Source organism: Canis aureus, chromosome 2, assembly GCF_053574225.1.
Source record: "Canis aureus isolate CA01 chromosome 2, VMU_Caureus_v.1.0, whole genome shotgun sequence".
Classification (NCBI taxonomy): domain Eukaryota; kingdom Metazoa; phylum Chordata; class Mammalia; order Carnivora; family Canidae; genus Canis; species Canis aureus.
This window is the reverse complement of record NC_135612.1, coordinates 18,506,424-18,523,638: the sequence shown is the minus strand read 5'-3', so window position 1 is coordinate 18,523,638 and position 17,215 is coordinate 18,506,424. Positions and strand designations below refer to the sequence as shown.

Below are 17,215 nucleotides of genomic sequence, written 5' to 3'. Positions count from 1 at the left end.
CCATTATAGACTCAAATTCAACTAATTTTTTCAGTTAAAAAATTTTTATTTTTTATTGACACACAATGCTACATTACTTTCAAGTGTACAACATAGTGATTCAACAAGTCTATATGTTTTACTATAGCGTCATAGCTATAGTATAACAAGTATAGCATCATATAATGTTATTACGGTATCATTGACTATATTCCTTAGGCTGTGTCATTCATCCCTGTGACTTGTTCATTCCATAACTGGAAGCCTGTATCTCCCACTTCTCCACCCATTTTGCACATCCCCCCACCTCTGCCTCTCTGGCAACCACCAGGTTGTTCTCTGTATTTATGGGTCTGTTTCTGTTTTTTTTTTTGTTTGTTTATTCATTTGTTTTGTTTTTTAGATTCCACATACAAGTGATGACATAATAGGGTATTTGTCTTTCTCCGTCTGACTTAATTTTTTTAGCATCATATCATCTAGGACTATCAATTAATTTTAATTATTTACTGAATAGCTTTCTTTTTCCTACTCAAATAGCCATGGCATGGCCACTGAAAGCCCTATTAAGGTGATCTTTTGTCTTTTCATATTACTTTAAAACTCTCTGGAAGTATTTTTGCTTTATAGCAATAACATATATGTTCCATAGCCATACTGATTTTTCTTAAGACATCCAATCAATTACTGTCCAAGGAATTGATTTCTTTCACCAGAAACAGTTTTAGAAATCTAAATATATGCTCTAGATAGGCATAGAAGTTGATGGTTGGCAAAGGTGCTGGTGCTATAGATCACCTTGGTAGTGATAGAGCTAGGAAATAAATTTTTAAAATATTAAATTCCCACTGATTTTTTCTAATTTAACATGCTATCTTTAGCATATTTTACTTTTCTTGAGAAGTAATTTCATTAGCTGCTAATACTTTTCTATTGCACTGAAATTTCAGTATTCAAAACATTTGATGATGTTATTCTACTTGAAAACATTTAAGTCCTCCTCTAGGCATTTTTCAAATGATTTTGTGACTTCAACCCCCAACAACCTCATGTTTTCTAACTTTCTCTTAGGGACTAATCAAAATGCCACTTCCTCCATCATGCCTCCCCTTATATCTCCAGTTGGAATTCTTTTTTTTTTTTTTTTTTTTCTGTGAGAGAGAGAGCGAGCATGAGAAGGAGAGGGGCAGAGGGTGAGAGAGAGAGAATCTTAAGCAGGCACCACGCTCAGTGCCGAGCCCAGTGTGGGACTCTATCTCAGAAAACTGAGGTCATGATCTGAGCCATAATCAAGAGTTGGACACTTTACCAACTGAGCCACCCAGGTACTCCTGGTACTCCATTAGAACATGGTTTTTATTCATCTTTACATTCCTCCCATCATCTTTCTCCAACACAACAAATATATGTTGCATATTTGGAGTTATTGACAATTCTATTGTGCATTTTATTTATTATTTTATATATTGTGCATTAATTCTGTTGTGCATTTTATCACAAAAAGGATTTTTGATGAATTAGAATCTTGGATGGATCTCACTAGACTTAAAATATCTCTCTCAGACACTGTTGTCAACCTTATAATTGTAAGAAAAAAGAAGTTTTGAGATCAAAGTCAATTCAGTTCTATATTGCTGTTTAAATAAATGTCTTTATTAGCCTTTTGCTGACTCGGTTCTAGTAAGGTGAGACTAGTTTGTATTTAGAGATAAAAATGATTTTCATGCAGTGGAAATGTCAGAGACAGGGGGAAATGCAGTCTCCCTCTGGGTAGCCCCTTATGGGATTCGATCCCAGGACCCCTGGGATCACGACCTGAACCAAAGGCAGACGCTCAACCACTGAGCCACCCAGGCATTCCTGTACTTTGTCTTTTAATAGCTGGGAAGGCAATGAGAGCAAAATGCTTTGAAAATTAGCTGCTTCTCAGAATGCAGAAGAAAACTCAACTCTATGATTTGAGCATTATATTAGAAAGAGAAATAAGAGGTAAAACCTAATTCTTTTTCTTACCTAACTGAAACCGCTTAGATATAGGTTTAGCAGCATTTCCCTAGTTAGGAAAAAGGATATGTGCATATCCTACAGTTAGCATCCTACATACTTCCCACCACATTCTCTTAATCCATAATGATAGTATCTTTAGTATCTAGGGCTTCTTTTGGTATCTCCTGCCCGTAGGGCAAGTTCAGAGGAAGCAGTCTCTTCTCCCATCCACAACTCTACCCAGCCTATCTTTCCCTTCCTTTCAGCTTCTCTAGGACCATCTCTGATTAGCTCTTTATTTTTCTCTCTGCCTCCTGCAAGTAGACACTCCCTTTAAATAAGATTAAAATGCAACTTCTCTTTCAGTATCTTTACCTATACATAAAAAAAAAAAGGCAAAGTACAGGTAAGAGTAATATACATTCAGTAAGAGGAAATTTTTAAAGAAGGAAGAAGGTTATAGTCCTAGAAGAATGAAAAATATTTTTCACAAATGTATTGTAAGCTTTTAATATGCATTTTAACACCTCACATTTTGTGACTAGAAGGAAACATCACTTTATGATGTTTTAAATTTTTTTATGTCTGATAAACTGATACTTAGAGATATAAATGAGACTGGTTCCATGGCCATGTCCTTTCATAGTAGGCTTTGAGAGATTATTTGGAGGTCCCAGCTGACCTAAGAACCATCTCTTCATTTTTAAATAAAGTAAGGGCTTCAAGGATCCTGAACTTATTCAGGAAAGTGGTGGTAAGAGCTTGGACTCTGATGATAGAAGACTTAGTTCAAATCTTAGCTCTTCTGCTAGTTAGCTGAGTGACATGCGACAGGTTACTTAGCCTTCCTGAGCCTTCTGTATTTGATTGGGTTAGTAACAGCGTTCACTGTTAGATTAAATGAGGTAATGAATGAGAAGAGTTGCTTGGACAGTTCTTAGAGGGAGTTGCCCCTTCATAAGAGAGGGTTGTATTACTGTTATTTAGGATGGATGGGAATGGAGCCTAAGGCAATTCAGGGGCTTGAGCAGTTGCTACATTAACACTAGTGGTTAGGGAGGGAGTAATTACAGCCCAACAACGCAACACAGCAAACACAACACATTCATCCATAGAATGACATCACTGATTAATGGTGGTTTCTAATAGTTTCAATCCAGTCTCCCAACGTTTGACATAAAGTTTTTCTACTCTGTCATATGTCCAATGACTATTTTCATTTTGAAGTTACGAAGAATTTAGGTAAATTTCCTCAGTCAGCTACTTGGCCAAGATTAGAACTTGTCTTTTGAATTCCAGACCATTTCCCCTTTCTCTGCTGCTTTATTGAATGGTTTTATATTACCAAAATGTGTAAAAGTGATAGTGAATTAACTTAGGAGGCATACTCTTAACCCACAAAATCTGGTTAAAGTCAACAGATTACTAAAAATTTGCTGCAAATATTTTTTTAAAAAATTTAGATATTATTTTATTATTACTTTGTCCACTTCTGAGCAGATGTAGGGCCATGAAAAATAATTATGTACTAGTTGAGCAAAAGCTCACCCTGGAATGCTTCTGACCTAACCAGGAAAGGAACTTATGGCAGTTAAACATGAAATGGGTTCTTGTGAAGTCTCCAAGTCATGTTGAAGTCTAGGGAGGTGCAGATATGATCTGTGAGTTTTGATTTCCCAATAAGATTCAGAAATATTGTTTGAATAGAGTATTTTGTTATAAGATTCATTTGTCTCTAGTCTGATTATGTGTTGGCACCCATCAATGTGCTGTTCAGTTTTAGATGATTCTTTACTGAGATTATAACATTTTCTTTTGACTCTGAGTTTTTATAAGTAACGTTCTAATCATCATCACAAAGGGAAGAAATATTTCACTGGAAAATAAAGGCAAGCTTCTATGTTGCAATCTATTGTGCTGACATCCTTAGTTACATGAAATTACTGTGAATTCAAGCTCACTTGGCCTTTAGGGAATAACAATTCCTGAAGACGTTACCTATACTTTCCTCGTGTTTTAGTTCATTGTATTTGCCGAATTTAGTTTCTCAAAAGTGAGAAGAATACTCTCCATATTTCAATATTACTGACAGTTGATCAGGAAAAGTAAAGAATGATATGCGCCATGGAGAAGCTAAATATATTTCTTCAAATAATAAAATGAAATTAAGTTCATTTACTGTTTGACTAAAATTCGATTTACCCTTGCATGATATTAAAGTTTGTTGTATTGTTTCATGACATAATTATTCTTATCAAAATGATCATAAAGCAAATGATGAATAAGGCCCCTGATTGGTAAAAATAATGTATTATATCAAATTGGACAATGACACAAGCAGTTGAAAAATGTATAAGCTTAGCTTCTTTGAATTATGCCAGAAAGTTCACAGTACTGCTAAGATTTTTAGATTATTATGTAAGAATAAATAAGTAAAAACAGGTGAGTAACAGTATGTTACAAATTGAATTCAGACTTTAGAGAATAATTTTTTTGAGATTGCTAATAAAGAACTGGGATGAAACATGACAATCTATAACCAGCAGACTAAATTTAGACTTATTTGATACTGAATTTGGGTAAATTTTGAAAAATACATAAAATTACAGAATTGACTATTATAAATATTTGGCCATATTTCTGTATAATCTTTTAAAAATAAAACCTTACAAAGTTGAGGCTCTCTTTTCCCCTTATTCTCAGTGTTGTTCTCCAGCTGGACACCCTGCCCTGTCCCCAACCCAACCCCAGCCAGCTACTGTCACAATGATATTGGGAGCATTTGTTTTTTTAATTTGAGATATAAGTATTTTTTCAATTGTTATTTTATTTATTTTAATTTCTTTGAGTATAGCTGACATACAATGTTACATTAGTTTCAAGTGTACCACATAATGATTCAGCATTTATATACGTTATGTCATACTCACAGGGTAGCTACCATCTGTCACCATACAACACCATCACAGTACCATTGACTGTACTCCTTGTGCTCTGCCTTTTATTCCCATGAGCTATTCATTCCATAACTGGGAACCTATTTTATTTAAATCTTTACCTAAATATGTATCCATCACATTCTGTAGTAAGCTTTATCTAATTTTAAACCTTACATTTATTGTATTGTGCTATACATATCATATGCAACTTGATTATTTTTACTCATTGGCATGTTTTCAGGTCCATCCACTTTGAAAAATATTGAAATAGTTCATAACTTTTAGCTACTACAGAGCATTTTATTGTATGAATATGTTTTATTTATCCTTTTACTTATTGAAGTACATATAGATTGTCTCCTGACACTGATTTTTCTAGTAAGAAGCTCAGTCAGAGAGAGTAAAGGTGTTTCTTAAGGAAAATCCTAAAAAATAAACCCTGTGGTAATCTAACATGAGAGCTTAATCCTATGATTATACAGAATGTATCTCCAGATATGTATTTATTTTTATAATTATGTATATAAATAAAACTATTTCTTAATACCAGAATGATCTAAAAATAGAAACATATTGGTAATCATCCTTCTTTTTTTAATTTTCTAATTGTCAGATACCTCAAGTTGAAATGGTTTTTTTTGTGGAACTGTATGAAATAAGTGCTGGAGCAGCAATAAACCATAGTGCCAGATTTGCACAGATTACATTCTTACCGAGTGACGAACCTCAAAGCCTCGTGTATTTTTCTGTGGGTTCTCGGCTGCCAGTGGTTCATAAGAAGGCCACTTTAATCAGTTTGCAGGTGACCAGAGATTCTGGGACAGGACTGATGATGTCTGTTAACTTCAGTACCCAGGTGAGAGCATGAATATATATTAACCTACATTAAAGTTTTCTTCTTTACCTATAACTTACATAATGAGAAAGAATAATTGATAACATTATTTTCTCATAATGCCATCATAATTCGCCCTATTATTACATTAAGCTTTGTCCTTGAAACAATTCAGTTATTTCACTTAAGTCATGTTTTAAAGTGATGGTCTTTTGTATTTCTTTTTTTGAGAAAGGTAACAATACAGTGCAAAGTGTCTTACATAAATCTCTTTTTTTTTTTTTTTTTTTTTAATTTTTATTTATTTATGATAGTCACAGAGAGAGAGAGAGGCGCAGAGACACAGGCAGAGGGAGAAGCAGGCTCCATGCACTGGGAGCCCGATGTGGGATTCGATCCCGGGTCTCCAGGATCGCGCCCTGGGCCAAAGGCAGGCACCAAACCGCTGCGCCACCCAGGGATCCCCATAAATCTCTTTTATAAAATCTCTAGGGAGTTAACATTTTTCCAGAATGTAACTGTGGAAGACCAGAAACAAAAAGTAAGATCTAAAAAAAAAAAAAAAAAAAAGTAAGAGACTTTGTTATGTTCTGTATGAGAATGAGAAATAGTTGAAAATCTCCTTCTCTAAAACATCACACACTAATTGATCTTTAGGTTTCTTTAAATCCCTGAGTTCATGGTGTCAATGCCACTCTTCACATCCCTCCTATTAGACAATCTTGAGGTGAAGGGAGGGAGTAGATGGGTAACCAGGGACTCTGCAAAGCAATGCTATATAACACTAAGTGACCAGACCCTAGGATTGGTCCAAATTGCACCATATACCTTTCCAGCCACCTTCACCGTCCCCGCCCCCCCCCCCCCCCCCCCTTATTTTTTCTCTTGACTCCTCTAACTCGAAGAAATCCAGTTTGGAAACCACTATTCTGGTCAATGCTGCCATTTCCCATTTCAAGATTCCAAACCTGGTGACTCATTAGGGTTTCAATGGTGGTTTCTGTTGTGTTTTATTTATAAACTGCAACATAGTACGTATTTGGTTGTGTCACTGTTGGGTGGCTCAGTCATGTAGAACAAGTACAATTTATGTGCAGTCAGTTTCTGTAGCAATTACAGAGTCAGGGATGAGAGATTAGAACCAGAACTGTGGATAGTGAGCTGTCTGGAAGTTTGCCAGGCAGAAAAGCTGGTCTTTGTGACAGTCCACAGCTTGGCAAACAAGAAGACAAAACTATCATATGAGACTCTAGAAATAAACTCCATTCTACATAGCCTTGAAGTGGTATGAACACGAAGAGAGGGATCTTGATTCACACTGGGGAGATTTTAGTATTTTTTCTCTTGAGCATTGAAGATAGGAAGAGAAATGGGGATAAAACATGTGCTTCATTCTTCTTCTGTGAAGTATATCGTCATATGCTCACTACTTTGTAGAGTGGAAGAAGGGGGACTGGAGATGAAGAACAGGTAATAAAGAGATCTGAGGTACATTATAAATTAGTTCATGCACTCAAAGGAGAGAGAGTTTGAAGTTGCCAAAATAAGAATCTGAAAATGCCAGTATTTCTGTCAGATTCACTTACATTCTTTCTAGATTCGTCATAAATGATTCCCTGAAAAACACATGCTATCACTAGTATGTAAGTCATAGCAGTTTTATAACACTCTAAAAATCAACATGAAGGATCCCTGTGGTGATAAAAGTGTTCTGTATATTGACTTTATCAATGTCAATATCCTGGTTATGATATATTATAGTTCTATAAGATGTTACCAAGGGGCGATATTGAATAAAGGGTGCAGGAGAGCACTCTCTGTTATGTCTTACTACTGATGTGAATCTATAATTACCTCAAAATCTAAAAAATTAATTTAAAAATTTAATGAAAGTCTCACTTCTCTGGTATCATTTTATTTTCCTTTTCCTTCACTGACACTGCATTTTTTCTCTCTGAATGCTGGACATATAACTAGAGACAAAGACGTATAATTCTCTTTTCTAGTAGATGGTGGGAATGAGAAAATAATTATGGACTAACTATTCTATTACAAAGATATCAATTTTCATTGTACTTTAAATAAATTACAATAATATACTTAACATAGGAGCTGTAACATACATACCCTTTGGCAGGTCAGTGTTCTCAGTACATAAATACTACAGTCTTAATATAAGTTCCCTTATATCTATGTGTTTATGACATAAAATTAAAAGATATAAGGATTTGAGATAGTGAAAATATCACTGATTCCAGTTATCTTTAAATAGGCCTATGGCTAAGCCATCTTTGAAAGCCACATCCAAATACTTTTATTTATATATACATGTACTATAGCACAAGTTCAAGAGACTTTTCTTCTTCTCCCATTGCCTGTTCTTTTCGAAATATATTACTATATTGATTTTTGCTGTTGCTTTTATTTTTTGAGTTTTTATTTTTTTAAAAGATTTTATTTATTTGGGAGAAAGGGAAGGGGAGGAAGCATAAGCAGGGGGAGGGGCAGAGGCAGAGGGAGGAGCAGGCCCCCCACTGAACAGGGAGCCTGACCTGAGGCTCAATCCCGGACCCTGAGATCATGACCTGAGTGGAAGACAAACGCCCAAGTGGATGAGCCACCAAAGAGCCCCTTGTCATTGCTTTTAAATTGCATAATCCTTGTTTGCTTTTGTAATATGTATTTTTGGAACACAAGAACATTTCAATTGTTCCTTTTCCTTTAAAAATCTGAATTGTGAAATAAATTTAACAGAAAACAGTGGACAGAGTGTATATATGCAGTTTATAATCATAAAAGGACCACCATCCAGTTTAAGAGATCCAGCTTTACTGGACTCATAGAACTAGCCATGGTGAACCCTTCTCTGATACCATTCTTCTTTTTTCTTATAAGATAACTCTCCACTTCTTGCCAGTAACTTCCATCCTGAATTTCATGTTGAATTATTCCCTTGCTTTTATTTATGATTTTATCACCTACCATGTGCTGTATAGGTTTACCTCTTTAGGAAACTATGCAAATGAGATTCTTCCGGTTGTATTGTTTTATGGTGTGCTGGTTTTGCTCATCACGTTTCTGTGCAATACCCATGCTGAAGTTTGTAGCTCTTACTTCTTCTGTTAGATAGTATGCCAGTGGATACTGTATGCATTCTGAAGTCAATAGGCTATTGTGTTGTTTGCTTCAGGGAGATTTTTTGGTTTGGTTTGGTTTTCCCACCGCTGTGCTGCAGATGCTCTCGAAAACCCTTAGCTTCATCTGCTTTTCATTTTTTTTTTTTTTTTTGCCAAAAATGGTCACTTTTTCCTTACAGAAGCATGCCCTTCTCCTTTGTGCTTCTGGAACACCACTTTTTCCTACTCTTAGCTCTTCCCTCACGACAGCTCCTTCCTGTTGCCTGTGTTCGTCTTCCTGACCAATACATGCTGGGGTCCACCAAGACTCATTCCCTGGCTAGACCACCAAAACCTGTTTTCTTTAAATATTGTATATAAAATGAGAACTGCAGTTTTTATTGCCAGCCTCTTTACCACCCTTGATCTGGACTTATATCTGATTGCTCATACTTGATATCCTCATTTGAATGTCTAAAAGGCATCTCAGGCTTACTGTGTATACTAAAAAACTCTTGATTTCTCCCATAACAGTATTTCACCCAGTTTCCCATCATTCATTTGGGCAAACAGCTATCCTTATTCTCCTCTTTCTCTCCACCCAGCATGGAATTAACCAGAAAGCCCTACTGACTCTACATTCATAATATATTTCCATTTGGAGCACTTCTCACTCTTCCATTCATACAGCCTTATTCCAAGCTACCATTGTGTTTGCATGAAGTAATGAGAAATGTCCTATCTCTTCTCCCTGCCTCCATGCTCATCCCCTGCTCTAGCACAAGAGCCAGAATACTCATGAAAATCTAAGATAAAATGTGTCATTCTCCTGCAGGAATCCTCCAGTGTCTTCCTGCGACCCTTTATATAATGTATATTGTCTGACCCTGCCTACCTCTCTGATGTCAGCTTCTAATCACATCTTTCATCCTTCTAATCTTTCATCCTTCTAATCACACTGGCCTTCTGGTTCTTCCTCTGACATTCTAAGATGGTTCCATCTCAGGGCTTCTGTAATGCTATGCCTTCTGCCTAGAATATTTGCCCCCAGGTGTATGTGGTCTCTTTCCATCACTAAGGTCTCTGCTCAAATATCACATCAGGAGCTTCTATGACCAGCAGTATTAAAATAGTACCCTTCTCATCACCCTGTATTGCCTTACGTAGTCTTATTTTTCTTCAAAAATTCCTCCTCATGTAAAATTACATTGTTAATTCTGTAACTTTCGTACTGTATGCTAGAATAGGTGCCATGGGGCAGCCCGGGTGGTGCAGCAGTTTAGCGCCACCCTTGGACCAGGGTGTGATCCTGGAGTCCCGAGATTGAGTCCCACATCGGGCTCCCTGCATGGAGGCTGCTTCTCCCTCTGCCTGTGTCTCTGCCTCTCTCTCTCTGTTTCTCACGAATGAATAAATAAAATCTTAAAAAAAAATAGGTGCCATGAATGCAGGTATTCTGGTGTTCACCTCTCCATCCACAGTATTCCACCAGGCATAGTTGAGTATCTGTTGGCTCAGTAGTAAATAAATATACATTACTTTTGTTCTTTCTTTTTTTTAAGATTTATTTATTTATTCGAGAGAGAGAGAGAGAGCAAGCGAGCATTGGGACAGGCAGAGGGGGAGGGAGACAGAGTGCCCGGCAGACTCCGTGCTCGGAAGAGAGCCTGTTGTGGGCCTCAGTCCCACCACAGGGAAATCACAACCTGAGTTGAAACCAAGAGTTGGACGCTCAACCTATTGCACCACCCAGGCAATCTCTTTTGTTCTTTCTTGATTAAGTTCCCATGCTTCACTTAAAAAAAAAATCTTTTAGTGGCGCCTGGGTGGCTCAGTCAGTTAAGTGACTGCCTTCGGCTCAGGTCATGATCCTGGGGTCCTGGGATCAAGCCCTTGTGTCTGGCTCCCTGCTCAGCAGAGAGTCTGCTTCTCCCTTTGCCCATCCCCCTGCTTATGCACTCTCTCTCTCTCTCTCTAATAATAAAATTTAAAGAAAACTTTTAATAACCATGGTTTGAAGAAATTCACAAGTCTATACAGCCAGGACCTTAATCTTTAGGGTATTTTCACATCTTAAGTGTGACCAACAGGAAATCAGTTTCTTCTCCTTTGTCCGCCTCCCATCTTCCTTCCCTTAATTCCTTCCTCCATCTTCCCAAAATTTGCAGGTGAGAATGAAAATGTAAATATCCCTTTCCTCCATACTGCTGTTGTGCAGCATGTGTTGTTTAAAGCACAGTTTTTAAGTGTGTTCACAATTCCAGAACTTCCACAAGGCAGTAGTGCCATTTCTTTCCTAATCCTCATCATCGGCATGCTGCAAGGCATCTGTTTTTCCTAACATCATCACTATGATGTATATTTTTCTCCCTAATTTATCTTAGTAGCTTAGAAGAAGTATAAAACCCATGTTTTAGTATTAATGTTGTTATGGCCCATCAGTTTGCTTAAGAGAAATAAGATTTGCTTAAGAAATAAGAGTTTGTTCAGGACAAGATCAGAGGTGTTACAGTTTCACTTCAATGGTGGTGTTTAATTTCTAGGAGTTGAGGAGCACTGAAACAATTGGCCGTACTCTCATCTCTCCAGCTCTTTCTGGGAAGGATTTTGTGAGAACTGAAGGGACTTTGGTCTTTGAACCTGGCCAGAGAAACACCATGTTGGATGTCATCCTAACACCAGAGACAGGGTCTTTGAATCCATTTCCTAAACGCTTCCAGATTGTGCTTTTTGACCCAAAAGGTGGGGCCAGAATTGATCAAGTGTATGGGACAGCTAACATCACTCTAGTCTCTGATGCGGATTCGCAGTCCTTTTGGGGACTTGCAGATCAGTTACAACAGCCCCTGGATGATGACATTCTTAACAGAGTACTGCACAGCATCAGCCTGAAAGTGGCCACGGAGAACACGGAGGAACAGCTCAGTGCCGTGATGCATTTAATAGATAAGGTAAGAAGCCCTTGCAAGCGTTAGCAGTCGGGTTAGTTAAATTTCATAAATTAAAAATAAAACAGTTATAATGTCAGTTGTCATGAAATTATGGCAGGGTTAAGTTTCTGAACATAAGAGTGAAATGCACCAAGCTGATACTACTTTTTCATGGATGTGACTGCTGTGTGTCTGGAAACTTCAGTCTTAAACTTGGAGAATGATCAGTATTCTACTGCAGCAGTAAGGACAACCCAGCATCTGAAAAGGAGCATCAGATGTCAGAAGCTAAAAGCTCTTTCTGATTCTCCAGAAACTGGATGAGTCTCTCTTAAGTTGCATCTCAGTTTTTTGAGTATATAAAAAGAGAGACTTGGCCTAGGTTACATAGTTCTTCCACGTAACGGGAGCTGTTACCCTCTGCTTGTTCCCTGTTCCTCCTGGGCCCTGAACACTCCCTCAGAAAAGGAGAAATAAAGAATGACCAGATTGGTGTGGACTTAGATCAACTTGGGTTTAGTTTTAACACATTTATTTATTTACACATCTGCGAATGATGAAATGGAGATTATCCTAAAAATGTAAGTAAAAGAAGAGATCTGAAAAGAATTATTATTAAAGGAAAAGACTCATGTGGATTTCTTTGGGGCTTTCTTATTCAAGATATTTCTTATCAATATATTTATATACAAGAATGAAAAATATTGAATACATACATGTGAATTTATAAATACTGTATTTTTACATGGTGACCCTTAAATACTTAAAATGCTAACAATGGGTTTTTAGATTATCATGCCTATTTTACTTCTCATGCTGTCTTTTAAATACGATTTCCTGAAGGGTAGAAAAGAAAATTATAAAGTACACAGGCAAGAAGAGGAAGCCTTGCCAAATAGCTTGTAAAACAGAGAGAAGTGACTGCTATTTCATGCAAAGAAAGTTCTAGAGATAAGAATTTACTGTGGGAAATATTGTTACTTAAATTTTCTCATGATGAAATGGCATAGGACAGTAACAAGTTGATTTGGCTAAGAAGAGGGAAAGAATGCACAGTGGCATTTTAGAAAAGATAACCTTTATTCATATGATTTAGAGAAGAAAAAGATTCTGCTCCTTTTTTCCCCCTCAATGAGTTATATAAGAGAGCTACATATTATTGGTCTAGAATCAACATTTCTTTTTTTTCTTTTTTAAGCTTTTATTTATTTATTCATGCGAGACAGACAGAGAGAGAGAGAGAGAGAGAGAGGCAGAGACACAGGCAAAGGGAGAAGCAGGCTCCATGCAGGGAGCCCGATGTGGGACTCGATCCCGGGTCTCCAGGATCATGTCCTTGGGCCAAAGGCAGGTGCTAAACCACAGAGTCACCCAGGGATCCCCCTAGAATCAACATTTCTTTAACTAGCATTGTCAAGTAGTACTTCTTAATTGGTTTTTGTTGAGTCTGTCATGAATAATGAAACTGAATTATGAATGAAACTCCTATGGAAAAATGTAAATTTTTTTGAGTAACCATTAGCAAACATGATTATTTTCAAATCATGTATTGTTACTAAAATATTTTTTAATATTGTGGCATATTGTCTTCTCAAATTCAATTTTTATATGTATGTCATTACTGAGTAACTGACTTATTCGATAATTTATACATTTTATGTTTTATATAATGTTATATGTAATAATATATAAAGAAAATTGAAAAATTCTACTCAGCAACATGAAACACTTGAATAAATAGAAACCTATACCTTGTCCCACAACAGAAAGACTCAATGTCATAGAGTCAACAGTTTTCTGTAAATTAACCTATAATTCCCTATCAAAATAGCAGTAAGTTATTTTGTTTTGTTTTGTTTTTTAACCTGGACAAAATGATACCATTGTTGACCTGGAAAAAGAAACATGTGAGAATGGGCAGAAATTTTATGAAAAAGAAGAAAATGGCAGTGATCTCACCACACTAAATATGAAAAATGTATTATGATCTTACAGTGATTAAAACAGGGGGTGATGCTGTCTTAGGCATAGATATTGATATGAGAGGAATAGAACAGAAAGTGCAGAAATAAATGCAAGCACATAAGAAAATCTCAAACATGCTAGAAGTGACATTTCAGATTAATGGGTCAAAAATTCTTATTCTGTAAATGTTACTGATACAGGTGATTTAACCATGTAAAAGAAAAACAGAGCTGGATCTGTATCCTAAACCCTACTGCAAAATAAATCTCAGACATATCAGAGAATTGCAAAAATGAAACCATAAAAGTATTAGCTGAAAACATGGATGAATCATTTGTAATATATAAGTTTGAAGTGGAGAAGTTAATTCTAAAGCATAAAACAAAACCCAGAAGCCTTAAAGGAAAAGAGTTTAACAAACTTGACCATATAAAGTTTAAACAAAATTTCTCTCTGCATATACCATAAGGAAAGTCAAAAGACAACTAATGTTATTTGTCACTTATATCTCAGTAAAACTTAGGTGGTGAGGGAAAGTAAGAAAAAAGACAACTAATGGTTGTGGGAAGCATTTGTGCAAATACATGTGTAACAGAATGTTTATGTCAACATTACTTATAATAACAAAAATTGGGAAAAAATAATAGCTATTAAGAAGGCCCTGGTGTGTTCCTAACATGCAAAAAAGAAAGAAATTATATTTTAGACATTTATAATAATGCAAATAAGACAGTAATGAAACAGGCCTGAAAATGTAGATAATCACATATAATAAGGTTAACATTTTAACATTAAAACACAGGATGCCCTGTTAACCAGGAATTTCAGGTAAACAATACATTTTTCAGTATATCATAAATGACAAATGTTGCATGGAGTATTTGGGATATACTTGTATCAAACAAATATTGGTTGTTTATCTGATATTTGCTTAGAGTCCCCTGTACTTTACTTGTCAAGCCTTCATATATCCCATGTGTACCTAATACATATAGACTTCTAAGATATCCTCAAAATCAAGAGTATAGAATAGAGCTTCCAAATACTAGATTCAACTTCATTCTCTAAGGTCTTGTATTTTGAGTGAAATTGTTTCATATTTGTAAGTTTTATTTTTCCCCAGATTCTAACTTTTTAAAAATAGAATCTGTTCCCTGCTGTGCCTTTCTTTATATGGAGAACTCCATAAATCTTAGGTATTGTTATACTCATCAGAACAGAAGAAACAAGTACTGTACCCAAAAGAACAACAGCTTTAAATGATTCACTATAAAGATTTTCTGGATAAAATCTAGCTGTGGCTTTTGGAAAATTTTTGCTGTGACCTAATATTCTATCCCTTCATTTTCCTACTATGCATGGTGCAATGAAAATCATTTAAAATGCTGTTGGTTGCTTTAACAATATTATCAGTCTTTTAAGACCGCTGGGTTTGATATGCAAATTTTTAATTTCTTTGGGATTTGGTTTCCAGGTCATTGAAGCTTGTAAAACATGAGTCAGGGGGTTGTTGCCTCTTATTTTGTGTTCTGGAACAATTGAAAGAGCACAGGAATACTTTGTTCTGTGAAAGTTTGATACCCCTCTTCCCCCAACAAAGTTCTTTTTTGTTTTCTCTCCTGACAGTTTTAAAACCTTTTCCCATGGTTCATTCAGATTTTCTATATTTTTGTAAGTCAACTTTGATAATTTTTAATTTAATTTTATTTTTTATTTATTTGAGACACACAGAGAGAGAGAGAGAGGCAGAGACACAGACAGAGGGAGAAGCAGGCTCCATACAGGGAGCCTGATGCGGGACTCGATCCCAGGTCTCCAGGATGAAGGCAGCGGCGCTAAATTGCTGAACCACCTGGGCTGCCCTGGGGGTTCTTTTTATTGTTGTTTATGTAAAATGGCCTTTTATGGCCAGAATATTTCATCATATACTTCTTTATATCATAGATCTTCTTTTTCAAGAATTATTTTTTACATTTGGTTTATTTTATAATCACGCTGACAGCGATTGAGACTCAGCTAATGTTTTGAGTCAGAGCAGGGCAGCTGTCACAAGTGTCTCCTGGGTTTGACCATTCACCATATTCATGCCCTCAGACAAATTAGGCAGCCTCTTTCTGCTTCATTTTCCCTACCTGGAAACAAAGTAACACCAGCACCTCTCTATCAGGATTGTTGTGAAAACTAGAGAAGTTAGGACAACTTGCTGAGAATAGCACCCAGACAAACCGGGGGTTATATAAATGGCCTTTTTGTTGTGTTTTTTTATGTGCTTTACTAAAGGGAATTTTCTGTTGCCCTTGAATATGAATGAAAGTTTGCATGGCTCTAGAATTCTTAGATGACAACCTTTAATTCTTAAAACTGCACATGTTCTTATTGGCTTCTGGCATTTCATTTACAAAAAAAAGTCTGATGTCAAACTGAATTTTTGTCTCTCTGTTAGTAATTTTTCTTTCCTATCTGGTTTCTGGTAGAATTTTTTTTAACACTTGAAATAATATTTAAAACTCACCCAGATGCATCTGGTGGTGTTTCTTTTTTCGGGTATAAAGCAAGCTCTGCATTTTTAGACATGACTATTTCTTTAGCTTATTAAGGCACTGTGGCTTTCTCTCTCTCTTTCTCTCTCTCTCTGCTTCTATCAGCTCTTTTATATGCTTGTTGTATCTTATAGATTTGTTTTATTTATCTGTTATATTTTCTCTGAATTCTGGGAGCGTTTCCTGAGCTTTTTTTTCTATTTAATGTATTCAGTTGATTGTTTCAGGAGTCAGTGGGCTGTTTGCTTTCTTCATTGTAATGTTTATTTGATAAATTTTTACTTTGTTAAATTTTTACTTTGTCTTGCTGCCAGATAAGTAAATACATTTACTTTGTATTTTTGTCATCTTTTCTTTGTGGATTATTCTCCATACCTCCTTACTTTCTTTGCGATGGATATTCTTATAAACTTAGATCTTGAGTTCAGCTATCACCTTGGCACTGTGTAAATTACAAAGCTTTAAAAATAATATGGGGAACATAGGGAACTTCCTCAATGAGCTCACCTGGTAGTAGCGACAAACAAATCATTTCAGTGCTGTCAGAGATTCATTATAAAGGTATGTGCAAGTTACACAGAGAGTGATTATGTATATTGGCAGGTGGGGGTACAGTGTATAAATCACAGAGCAAGTGGTGACTAATTTGGATTTTGAAGGATTTATAGGGACTTCTCAGGTATAGAAGAATAGTGGGATAACAAATCAATGGCTTTACACCCATGCTTAGTCAGACAATAAAGATGTGGTCCTTGACACTCTGGCAAGGAAAAACAAAATAAATCATGAAGGCTGTTTTCCTCTTACTCTCCTTGTCCCTCAAACAACAAATAACCTAGTTCTTTAAGGTAGGAGGGCTCATACTTCCAGATAAAGGCAAGAGTGCCAGGAGCTGCTGACTACTCTTAGTTAGAAAAAGAGTCTT

At 36.2% G+C, this 17,215-nt stretch overlaps 1 protein-coding gene across 1 annotated transcript in view; it reads left to right on the top strand.

Moving 5' to 3' along the window:
* ADGRV1 (adhesion G protein-coupled receptor V1) overlaps positions 1 to 17,215 on the top strand; it is a 521,868-nt gene that overhangs the window by 203,935 nt on the left and 300,718 nt on the right. Inside the window, exons 77-78 of the mRNA XM_077865031.1 lie at positions 5,518 to 5,760; positions 11,399 to 11,806. Coding sequence (XP_077721157.1) covers positions 5,518 to 5,760; positions 11,399 to 11,806 — 651 coding nt within the window. The remainder of the gene's footprint in view (positions 1 to 5,517; positions 5,761 to 11,398; positions 11,807 to 17,215) is intronic.